Genomic DNA, 13,117 nt, shown 5'->3' with positions numbered 1-13,117 from the left:
GTTTCGTTTACCTTCCCTTTATCCCTAAGCTTCGAAGGAAGTCTGAACCTTGAAAATTTATCCCTCTGGTTTGGCGGTGATACTGAAGTTTCTTTTTTTTTGAAGAAATCCGATACTGCTTGAATAATACTTTTCCTTCTTTCGGGATCCTTTGATTTTTTCTTGTCTCTCTTGCTTACGATTGCATCATTTTCGCATTTAGCTTCTGAGGACTGCAACAGTTCATCCATAGACTTGGCATTTCCAGATACTTTAGTCTCAGTGTTCACCTTCTTAGTAAACACCTTCACATTGTCAGTACTTTTGCTAGTTTGCAATTTTTTCCCTGGACTTAGTGAACCAAAGCTATAATGCCGCGTTCTCACTTCAGGCATCACTTCTTCATTAGCTTCCCTGTTGTCCTCCACGGAAAGCTGTCTTCTTGGCACTTTCATTCTTAGCTGTTTTATTCTATCTTCAGGACTCAATCCTAAGTCTTCATCACTCTTGAGTCTGGCCCGAGCACGAGCATCTTGTCTTGCTTTTTCGGCAGTCCGTTTAGCTTCTTCGTGTTTGATTCTTGGTGGAGCTGTAGGAGTGACGAATTCACTACTATATACATTGCTTGTCGCCTGAGGAGCTTCTGATACTCCACTTTCTGATCTTTGGGCAACAGATTTTTCTGAATTTAGGAACTTCTGAGTAAAAGCTTCGCGTCCTGTCTGCTTTTCCAGCGTTTCAAAATTCAGTTGTTCAACAGTGCTTTTCGGTGTAATACACATTACTGGTGTTTCTAAATCTAGTGCTTTTTTCGCTTCAGCAAAAGTAGTATGAACCGGACTGTTCGTCGGAGTTGTCGTAGATGTCGGTGTAAATTTCAGTGGCACAGGAGACGATTCAAGAACATTCAATGGTTTTGCAGGAGATACAATGGTACCAGGACTAAATGAGAATGTTCTGGCAGCTCTTTTCGCTTTTTTCTCAGCTGACTTCAACTTCTGAGCCTGTAATTTATCCATTAATATATCCTGTATAAGATATTTCTGCTTAGATCGTTCTCTTGTGATTTCTTCAAGTTTACGAGATGTTGCTGGTGAATTAAAACTGTTATTACCTTGAGCTTCTTGAATTTTCACCTCTTCTGCAATCATCTCCTGCGAGCGTAAATGTCCCGAACACTTTGAATTTTTTCTTCTACCTTTTCTCACATCTATAGAATCTTTTACATTGCTGAACTCTGCAATTCTGGACTGTAAACGTTTCACATATTCCAGATAATCAGGATTATTTCCATCATGCGAAGGAGAAACTTGTTTCAGCGGTTCGTTATCATTACTTTCTGTCTTCATTAAAGCTGTCGAAGGATGCGGATTTATAGGACTGGCGAGTACAGTTATGATTTCACTAGTTGTAGTATCTTCAGCAGGTTCAGCTACTAACAAACTATCGTCTTCCATTGATTGAAAAACTTCTTTCTTTACACATTCTTCAGGAGTCTCATTCTGTTCACTCGCAGGACTGTGATAGGTTTCGAGTTTCACATTCTTGTTAATGGTACTGTTTAATCTGTCCTGAATGTCGTTCATAGTGATGGGATTTATTTCTATGACATTTTCGTCCTTGTACTGGTCATCATCTGAACCCAATTCATGGTCATACTCTGTCTCTGCGATTGGGGCTTCAGACGAACATATGTGTGAAATTTGAATGGGAGTTGTTTCTTTGATATTCACGAATTCGATGTACCCTCTATTTTTCAATAATGTTGTATTGGTAGCATCTTGCAAACTGTCATCCAGAAAGGACTCATTATCAGTATCCATAAAATCTATATTCTCACCGTTGGCAAGAAGTTCTGAAGTTTGATTAATGGGAAGCTCAATTTCTGTGCTTTTTCTGTTACAATCAGAATCTAAATCAGTTAGATCTTCTTCTCTAGCTATTCTAGCTGAAACAGTATCGTGAGGCACACTCACATGTTTGTGTATTCTATTACTGCGTGTGGTTATGAATTCTGGATTTATGTTAAACTCAACATCACGTAAATCCTCAGAAACCAATCCTTCGCCATCTCGAGCCCATTCCGAAAATTCAGTTTCTGTAAGAGCTGCTGTTGTGATATCATTTTCCTCGGAATCGTCATGCTCACTAGATGCACCTGATCTGGCAGATGTTGGACTACTACAATTACTCAAAGTGTTTTTACCTCCATCCTTCGGATCCAAGTAACTTAAATTATTATTCAGCCCTTCATCTCTTTCAGGAATTTTTACATTTCTGAATGAATGAGTCTCAAACAATTTACTTACAAGTGGATTAACCGCTCCCCTCTCATCTGTTCGAACACATTCAATTGAATCTGGTTCAAATGATACACCAGCTTCAAGTTGCTTCTCCTTACCAGTTTCTTCATCAAGCAGTAACTCACCGCTAGTGCTATGTATTTGTAATCTGGGAGGTGACAAATTAGTTGCGGCGTGCTCCACTGCTCCAAGTAATTCTTCAAATTCCGTTCCACTGCAAGATAAAGAATCACTATCCATTTCTGAGTCGTCAGATGTCTCAGTTTCTTTACAATCTTCCTTATTGTTTTGTCTCCAATCTACATTCGGTACAATGATTGAAGTTTCATGTAATGGGCTTCGAGGTCGGCACTCAATATTTTCATATGCTGGGTCACCATCTTCAATATTTCTGTCTAATTTCTTACACAAGTTTGTCATCAAATCTTCATTGGCATGTACTACAGTTTTAGGAACCTCAGTCATGACTATTTGTTCGATTATTTTTCGATCAGGTATATTCTGAGAATCTTTGCGGACTATATTCGGGTCTGTTTTAGACTTCATGATATTTGTTTCTTTTATTAAGTCTGGCAGAGGTACTTTAGATACATCGGATGTATCTGCTGATTTATTCAATTCAATATCCGAGAGTATTTTTGGAGATTGAACAGGCGAAGCCCCTTTGAAAGGTGAACTATTTAACACAGTAGATGGTGAAAGAGGGGAAAGCTGAATATTGCTAGATCGCAACTTATTTGTGCCTTGTAAAAATGCTTGCATTGTTGGACTGGGTTCAGGAGCTGGATTCAATAGTTTTTGGTGTTGGGATATGATGTCTGTGAAGCTTCTCAATTTTGTGTCAACATTCGACGTCGAACCTGACTTCATGACCGATCCAGTCAGCGCGGAACTGCCAAGTAAATACCGTTTCTTAAGTTCCAAAGAGAGTTTTGACGCAATACCTTCTGTAGAATGTGTGCGATTCAGGAGATAGTCACCCTTTCTGGGATTGACAATTGGGCTAGGTGAAGCTATTTTAGGACTTGATTGGACTATGTGTGACTTGGCTTGATTTGCACCAACACCAAATTCCTTATTGGCATTAATCTTAGAGAATTCCAATTGTACACCTGTACCTTTGTTCTCTTTCAAGTTACCATTAACTGGAGATATGACGTGGCTCCTCACTTGAACTGTTATTGGTTCCACGTAGTTTCCTCTAGTTTTTCGGACAAATGCATCGTTTATAGTGATCTCTGGTATCTCGTGTTGTGTAGGAGTTGTACCATCATGCTCGAATTCAGAGTCTGTTGAAATTTCTGTTGCCGAGTTTTCATCACTCTCTTCAGCCGAGTCGTCATCTGAAGCCACCTGGAGACAATTATTTATTAATACAACATCCTCATCAAATATGGAGTTTCAAAATAGGAGAAATAGACACAGTTTAATTTGTTATGAGGTACTCTTATCATACAGGGGATCTTAGTTTCATCATTCAACGGCAGTCACTTGGTGAGTATAGAAGATTATTTAGTACATTTATTAATGGCAGAAGGCCATGGTGTAAAAGGAGTATCAAAGATCCATAAAATTTTTAACCACAAAAGATATACATGGTTTTGCAGAGGTCATGTGTATAGTAAAAAGTTTCTGCAGGTAAAAACTGCTTGCGAAACCAGATTAAAAGTTTTCGAAGAATTTCAGAAGAATCGAAAGGCATTGCAGAAACTTGGGTAACCAAAATAAATATTAGTTGTTGGTATCACAAGAAACATAGTTATTTCATTAGGGTAAACAATTTGAAATTCATGAAACTGGATCATGTTGATTACATGGAAATTTCATAGCATTGTTATACATTGTTGGATTTGTTTAAACTTATTCTCCGGTAACAAAAAATAATAAACATGCAAATTTATTTGAAAGCCGTCGTGTGTGAAATCTTGGAAACACTGTCATCTAGAAAAATTTGATTTCATGTGTAAGATACTCGGCTCGAAATTCAAGAACTTTTACATGAAACGTAAATGTTTGGTATTATCATCAATTCCGCAGATACTGCAGTTGATTGATTAAAATGGGAGACACTGTAGAATCAGTATATATATACATTTCAGATCAATTTAACCACTCTCCAGTATTCGTTTTGAAGTCTTTTGAATGTATGTCACAATACTATGAAAAAAAGGGTGTATCATTTACCTTTCAAATTAGAAATTTACAAGGGTGTAATATTTTGAAATTCCTTGTCACAATATTTAATAATTTGAAGACTAAAAATAGATGTTCCAGAGATTGATTGATTGACTGAACTGACATATCTTGCTGTACTGTACAGATATTAATAAAATATGGACTGGTGGTAATGGTTCAGTTACTATACAGTCTATAGAGACCAATAAGTATCAATGCTGGTGTGAGCAGAAGCACTACTAGTCCAAACAAACGCATACAATTAATAAATCAGTGTTAATGCATTATTAGTCTTGACAACACTCCATTCTTATAGCAAACTTTTCTTTTTACCTTATTTTATCAGCCTTTGGGTTGTCTGAAAAAGTCTCTCATCACCATCAGCCATATTTTACGTAATATACTTTATTTAAATCTTCCAAACAATGTTACTAATCGAAAATTAGATATTAAAACTCAAAATCGTAATTTACGAAAAATCACAGAAAACTTTTGTAAATACTTTTCATCATGTACATCAACTATGAGTATTCAACTTGATTCTTAAACCTCTAACACAAATTATACTACGATATTATACATTTATCTTTTTTACGGAGTTCAGAGTTTGAGGCACTTAGGGATTTGGCAGAACCACGTGGATCGGACTTATGAGTTAACGCTACAGACATTGCATCTAACGCTTTTGGACCTGGTGATGAATTTTTTGGCTGTCGTTGATCATTATTAAAGAGATTATTACAGTCAGGAAGTTGAGAATCAGACTTGTCTAATGCCATTTTTTTAAGCGATTTTGTTTCACCGATGTTAGAAGATGATCTTATGTCACTCGTAGCTGTACTCACGTCTACAATCCCCGGTGTATAGTTTTTAGCATTAGATTTCTTTCTCAGAGGTATTTCTGGCAGTACTGGGATTTGGACTATGTTTTTCAAATCAACTTCACTAGAAGCAGGAGAATTTTGTGATAAACGCTTACGCTCAGGTCTCTTTGGAGTTTCAAGCAACTGGGTAGATGTATTTTTATTTATTTTTTCAGGACTGTTTGACTTCATTAATATGTGATGAACAATACTTCTTCCATCCTCAGGATCTTTTTCAATTTCCGTCACTCGGACATCACGCTGAATAATTTCTTTTTCACTTCTGTTATTGCTAGTATTTTCATTTGATTCTATGCTCTGAGGTGATGTGTTAGGGATTTTGCTTTCACTAATATTGTTGACATTTGTTGAAGTTTTATCAAGTGTTGAACTAGAGGGTATATTAATGTGGGGTTGATTTGCTTTTGTATCTAATTCTTTCCCAGTTGTCGTGATTACTGCGTTCTCTAATTTGGATTCGTCATTTTTAGAGTTAGGCTTATGTAGTATGTTACGATCAAAGCTTGTGATTGTATTGCTATTTCTAAGTTTACCTAACGTCAAATTTTCCAGTTTTTCAACATTTGAATTCATTGTATCTACAGCTTCACGATTTTGATTTTGCTGGTCTATTTCATCAAATTGTTTGTCAATTGTATCTGAGGCCTCACACTGAACAATATTAATAGTTTCACTATCAGCATTCAATTTCGCTAAAAATTCAACCTTTGGAGAATTTATCTCTACCTCATCAGTTTCAACGTTATCTTCATGGTCTTGACTGACTGATTTCTGAAAATATTTTCTCAAATCTTTGCTATCAACCTTATCAGATAATTTTGGTGTTACTCTTAACTCAATTATTTCAATGTCTGGATGGTGAATTTCTTGCTGTAACTTGTCACTTTTTTTAGCAACATCAGATTCTGTTGATTGATTTTTTCCTAGATCGAAATACTTGTTTATTTTCAACTGGGCACATTCTCTTGATAAGGGTCGTAGCATAATATGGCTGCTGTCGTTTGATTTCTTTGGTTTTTTGAATTTAGTTAGAAATACTGTCTCATTTTCAACACTATCTATTTTGGGATCAGCTTCTTCAGGAACTGCAAGTTTTGAAGTTTCTCGACATTCTATTTTATTCTGTGGATTTTCCATCGTTGGTGTTGGTGCTGTTACTGTGACAATTGGACTTTCACTCAAAGATATTTTCAATGAATTATTTTCTTTATCAATTAGACTTTCTACATCCACACTTGTAGATTCCACATTTACTGTTTTCTCACGCAAATCATCTTCAACTTCAAAAACTTCTTTGTCACTTCGTTCAATTTCAATTATCTCTGGAATAATTTTATTTGAATGATTATTCGCTAGCGTATCGTCAGAAGCACTTGCGAGTGAAATTATTTGTTCATCTTGTGTAGTTTTAGGTAATGAATTAACCAAATCTGACAAATTATTATAACTATCAGTGTAGCTATTTACGTTTCCTACACCGTCATCTTTCATCTGAGTGACAAGAACAATATCTGGTTGCACTTCTTTCTTACTTACAAGTTGTGTTCGATCATCTTCCAATTCTTTGATTTTCAATTCACTTTGCGAGTTGGCCGTAGTGGTAGTTAAATTTAATGCTTGTTCAACATCTTCAGTTTGTGAAAATAATTTTACTTGTTTATCAAATTCAGGTGTCTCCGTCTTTACGGTTTCACGATTACATTCATCACACTCCGTATATCTAGACTGTTTATGATCTGTACTATACAAATCCTCTGAAACCGGAGTTGTATCGTTTATAACTAACTCAGCCACACTGGCAGTCAGACCTATTTCATCAGTTATTTTGCCAAACAGGTCATTGGGTTCCAACTTTATTTCACCTACTTCATTCAACAAACTCTCTGTAGATGAACCAATAATCGAATTTTTTGATAACTCGGGATGAGTTAGTAAATTCTGTGACCCATCAATATTCGCGTCAATTAAAGGATTTTCAATACTTGGCATGGCCACCTGCGCTTCTATTGCACTAACATTTGTTGATTCATTGATGTTTGATTCGTTTACTTGATCGAGTACCTCTCTACCACATAAATTTTTACTATTATCTACATTTGGCGTTAAATCTAGATTCAACTTAAGATTAACATCGGTAAATGTGTCATTATTTGAACAAAGCGGTTCTTCAGGCAAATTATCTAACAAGTTTTGAGAGAATTTAAGACGCTTCACCTCTGTATCAGAACCTGTATCAGTTTCAGATCCATGGGGTCGATCTTCCAGCCAAACTTCTTGTTTTCTTAATTTTCTGGCACGTTCGTCATCCTCATCTTCTGTGGCTGTACCGCTTTCATCATCTAAGTAACACAACAATGAAGAAGAAAAAAACTCGGTTATACTTGAATCAGCATTGAGGCATTCTCAATCTGCTGGGTACCATCTGTGTCCAGCCGCCCAGTGCCACTTTATAAACCAAATTTTTGAAAGAAGAATGTAACAAAGCGCATAGCTATTACTCTGTAAAGTAGAGGACAAATAGTATGTATAGCAGGCTTGAAAGCTTAGGCTATTGTCTAAGTAATCAAAGTCTGAGAAATGCAAAGTGAATAAACATCGTGCCAAGAACGTAAGAACTACTAATATAATATATTCTGTAGTTGAAAATCTGCAGTTTGAAAAATGTAATTTTTTAATTTTTTTTATTTTTTATTTTATGCAGTATCGAAGAAAAAGCATTACAATTCGAAAACTATAATTTTTGTTCATTATCTCGATATCGTTGGCATTAATTTTCACTGTGTTTCATAAAATTGAGATATTGGTGGCGGACTTTCGTAATCATATTACCGACACTCTCATAATTTTATCACACCAGTTTAGAGATAGAAAAGGAGAATTTAAACAAGTTTTGTGGACAGGAAAATTTGTGGGTAGCTGGACATTCAAGGTGGTCCACATTCGGATATCAGAAAATGATGATCCTCAGCGATGTGCCCGTATCAACCACAAATAAACAGTCATACACCGACAAACATGTATATTATATATATATAGATGGATCTTTTCGAACTTGACACACTTTTGGTTTTCACTGTGCCAGTATCTTTATGACTTCCAGGTACATTAATGAGCTGAGAAATCAAACTTGCAACATTTGTTTACATTTTAAAATCATCTCTGATTAACAGTGGCACTCTTATCAACTAACATAGTGAGAAAACAGTGAGCATATATTACGATGTTCGTACCTTTCATTGTCTAACTGCGTAAGTCGCGTAAATGAGAGGATACGAATAAATATTGTATATCAAAATTTGACAGTTTCAAAGAGACATTTACTGGTGATGTTACAAAACGATTTTATCGATACCACTACAAAATCTCACGATAACTCAAGATTCGAAATAAAAACTTCTCCCACGGCTAGCTAATTTTGAAATAAAATTAATGAGCGAAAAAAAGAACACTCTAATTTTAATTTAACGTGGAAGTTATTACACTTTAACTTTTTAAAAATAGTGCAAGTACACAAACAGATTCTGTAGTTAAGAGGGACAAATGCACCTAAAATTAAATTGATAACAAAATCCAATATCCCTCACTAAAAACTTATCATTAAGATATATTGCTTCGCAATTTTGTGGATCTGGTCATTCCACGTGACGGGAGACTCTATTAAAACTTTGAAATTCTCGACCTTTTACAATTTAGATATTACTTGGATAATCTTTCCATATATTGGGGCTGGTAAGAAAGTTGGACGAAAGTTATTGGTTAAATATATTCTTATTTTTGATTGCATGTGCGGAATTTTGCCTTATTCATAATTTTTTTTAATAGAGCATGTCCGCTTTCATATAAGTAAATATCCGATTATGTGGTTGGTATTAATATCTGTTATTAGGTCACAGAAAATGACGTTATACCAGAAATAAGTTCAGAACAGCGTAATTGGTATGCAAAAATAGCAACCTAGTAACAAAAGTGTTGAGATCGATCTTTTTAGTGTAATATTGTGAAGTCGAAATTATACATAATTCCTCTTAATTCTAACAGTCGCTGTATGCTTCAACTCAGAAAACGAAGAAGGTGGCTGATTTTCAAAGCTATCAACACTGCTGATCAATTTAACAACCGACCTCTAATCTATTATGGTCTGGATAGGTACATGCGATTAACGATTCTGCAACTGGCAAGTTGATACCGCGCTATGTTATAGTGCTGTAAGGGTCAGGCTACGGAGCCTGGAGCATAACAGTGGCTCAGAATTTTATTTTTGTCGAGTAACAAATAGCGCCGTATATTAGACAACAAGACAGTACCTTCAGTTGTGTAATCTTCGTACTCGTTACTTCCTGAATCTGAATGCTGTCCTGAGGCATGTGGGTGAGAATAGCGTAGAGTCCATTTTTTTGCCAGTTCTAAAGTTCCTTCAGTAGTGAGTGGTTGATCTAAGGCCTCTTCGTACACCTCATTATCGTCATCAGAATCACTAAAATAAACAAAAAAAAAATTAATATACTCATATCGTTATACGAGCTGAACACTTAAGAGCATTATAGTTGCAAAATTAATAACGTAATTTTTCGACAGTTACATTATTTTGAGGGCACAACATAATCAGTCTTTCCAATAATATTATAAGCAAAAACAAATGTCGATAAAGTCTGAGTTATACAGTTGAATATACAGGAGACATATACAAACTATATTTAAATGATACTTTAGTTGCAATATTTCATCTCAAGTAACAAGCGTGTAATGTATTAGGGTAGAGTCACGATAAATAAATTCTAATCCGTTTGTGATTGCTACTCTTATAATAATGGTATTAAAGATCTGCGTCTATCTATGCCATGCCTAGCAGCTGGAGAAGACCCTCTTCAGAAACTTTGTCAGTAGAAATACGAACATAAAAATTAATGCATAATAGGATAAAACTCATCAATGGTGTAAGCTAGAGTAGAGACTTTTCAGTACATTTTCTGCTTGAACATTTTCTTCCGTTATGCAACAGAATTTTAAAGTCTGGGCTAGTCTCTATATATAAGAACCTATAAGAACCTCTATAAAATAGTTGCACTTGTAAAACATTTGGTTACACATCTTCCGCAATTATGCCCCATTTATTTGATTCCAGGGTAGTGTTCTGTACCTATTACACGTTGATGTGAACAGTGCCACGTCAGAAGAATTGGTCAAATCGCGGATATTTTTCAAATTTTGCATACCGAAAGTCTGTAGCGGTAAGGGTTTTCCTCCTAAATAGCAATGCAGATTATCAATTTCAGATATTTTGTTAGAAAAGGTTCAATTATTTGCAACGCAAACTTAGGACGCGCATACTTCGGTAAATCATCAGTAAGTCAATACTGATGCTACATGAAGGATTTTTTTCTTCAGCTGGAAATAACGAGTTACACTTAAAGATAAACAACATTTTATGTCAATATTATTCAATTGTTTATTTAAAAAACTGCAAAATAAGGCAATTAATTGCAACGAAACTCTAGCTGATTTTCGATCATTAAAAATGCAAAAGTAATTCATCTTTAGTTAATTATTTACTCCTTTTCACATACTCAAACGAACTATGAAAGTTATCTGAAGCTGAACTTCCTCCATTGATGCAAAAAAGTGTGTCGGATGCGCAGAAAGTAACGATCTGTTTCATATAATTAATTACTGCCTCGTGTATTGTAACGAAAGAACAATTTTTCTGTGATAGGATGCAGAGACGACTGACCTCCCTATTCGAATTTTAATTAATCATTCAAGTAACTCAAATACAAAGAGAGTTACGAAATTAATATTATATTAACGCCATATTTAAATGTATCAAAACAGCATTCCAATAGCCTGATTTAAGAAAATTAAATCCACAAATACGATAACCCAAACACAGCTAAGTAGCGTTAATCGTAGCCATATCTAGAAATAATCTCAGTACAATTTTGTACCTGTTCGTAACTGAAACTCACTTGTACATTTCTGTAATAAATAAGCAAATATACATCATTAATATTATTTTCGAGAGGGGTAATGCAAAATTTCACTTAATTGTCCAAAGATTTTCTAAAAATGAACCGATTTTTATTATTGACGGCTCTAACATTATCATTTGAGAACTATGTCGTCTTCTGCAAATAACCAAGGGAAGAAACAGCTTTCTATCGATGATTGTAACAGAGTTAAGAATTAAAAAAAATGGGCATGAAGTTGTTGCGGAATAAATTAACTTTGAAAACGTTTGAAATTTCACCTTAATGTTCTGCTGAAAAAATTAAGTTTTTTAAGAACTACAAGATATTAAAAAATGTAAAAAAATCTGTTACTTTGTTAATTCACCTCAAGTTCAATGATCCTGAGACATTACTTCAAATAAAACTGAAGCTTTGATTGAACATAAATGCTAAGTATTACCAAAGAGCTTTGCAGAAACGTTAAAAAATTTATAAAACTGGGTAGCAAATTCTTCCATTTTCTAGCAATCACCAGCTGGTGTTACCATTATCATAGACTTCATATTTTTATTATCGCTGATAGTTTTTCATTTTATTCATTTATTTTTAATGGGGAGGACTGAACATGTGATGTTGGTTTCACGTTAACTGCATAGTGTAGATTGGTAAGGGTAGGTATGAATAATTAAAGTGTTTACCTTATGCAGGACATTTCATCACTGGATCCCATTTCTGCGGTAGACGCACCAAAATTGCGATCCGTCCATTCATCTTCGTCCATTTGACTCTGAGCTTCTTCTGCATCTGACAAGCCAGCCAGATTTTCAAATTCTATTCTTTCAGGTGTTTGGCCACGATCTAACAAATCAAGTCCGACTACTCCTTCTAAAGGTGTTTTAGGCTGAAACAGGAATTTAAAGAATGTTAGTTTAAACGGTCTCATCAATTTTGTACTGAAGGTGATAAAAATTGAATAGCTTTGTTGAAAATTGAGATGTCTTATATTGTTGATAATTTTAGGTTCGCGATGCTCAATTTCGCAATTGAGAGAATATATTTTGCCTAACTAATTCTGTGAACGACCGCAAATCTATATTTTTATAAATCGTACTACTTTTCTTTGACAAATAAGGTGTACCCCTTTAGGCATAGAAAGTCTACGTTTGGTTATTGCATTTAAATACATACTTTTTCTGGTGTCTTCATAGAGGGAGAAAGATTAGGAATATTTTCCTTATCGATGAGTGATATCTTCTTCTTCTCCACTCTAGCTTTCATCGTTCCAGACAATCCGAAGTGTTGTGTACAGTAAAATCTACCACCAGCTTTTTCTCGATCAAACATGTGACTTCCTGAAAGTTTATTACATTAGAACAATAAATTATATGGAAATTTGAAATTAATAGAATGACCAATTACATTGACGAATAAAAGTGACAAACGCATACCGATCCTAAGAGATGTTGAACAATATTCACAACGGAAACAGCCACGATGGAAAAATTTGCCCTCAGCACTAAGCCTTTCCATAAGATAAACTCGCTTGTTGCAAAAATGACACATCTCTGATCCTCCTTGCGCAGGTAATACTAGCGCCGCCTTAGAATTCTGTAAAAGAAATTCAATCGGCTTTAAATCTAGCAAGCAATGCCATTTTACACAGAAAACTAAGAGGCTAAAGTCAGCACATGACAATTTATTCCATATTATTTACAGTAAAACACAAGTAACATCATGACTTACATATCGTTACAAGACAAACAAAAACATTACTTCACAAAAAATAATGTGTGGAAGATATAGTGTAAAGAGGGACAAACGTGATTGAAAT

The 13,117-nt window shown here is 35.0% G+C and overlaps 1 protein-coding gene across 11 annotated transcripts in view; it reads right to left on the bottom strand.

Moving 5' to 3' along the window:
* Mical (Molecule interacting with CasL) overlaps positions 1 to 13,117 on the bottom strand; it is a 40,609-nt gene that overhangs the window by 10,374 nt on the left and 17,118 nt on the right. For all 11 annotated transcript variants that reach the window (XM_069133241.1, XM_069133240.1, XM_069133244.1 and 8 more), the window contains 6 exons: positions 12,735 to 12,894; positions 12,475 to 12,638; positions 11,985 to 12,187; positions 9,646 to 9,815; positions 7,556 to 7,680; positions 12 to 3,635 (listed from right to left, as the gene is read on the bottom strand). In XM_069133241.1, coding sequence (XP_068989342.1) covers positions 12 to 3,635; positions 7,556 to 7,680; positions 9,646 to 9,815; positions 11,985 to 12,187; positions 12,475 to 12,638; positions 12,735 to 12,894 — 4,446 coding nt within the window. The remainder of the gene's footprint in view (positions 1 to 11; positions 3,636 to 7,555; positions 7,681 to 9,645; positions 9,816 to 11,984; positions 12,188 to 12,474; positions 12,639 to 12,734; positions 12,895 to 13,117) is intronic.

Source organism: Neodiprion pinetum, chromosome 2, assembly GCF_021155775.2.
Source record: "Neodiprion pinetum isolate iyNeoPine1 chromosome 2, iyNeoPine1.2, whole genome shotgun sequence".
Lineage (NCBI taxonomy): Eukaryota > Metazoa > Arthropoda > Insecta > Hymenoptera > Diprionidae > Neodiprion > Neodiprion pinetum.
This window is presented reverse-complemented; position numbering and strand designations above follow the sequence as displayed.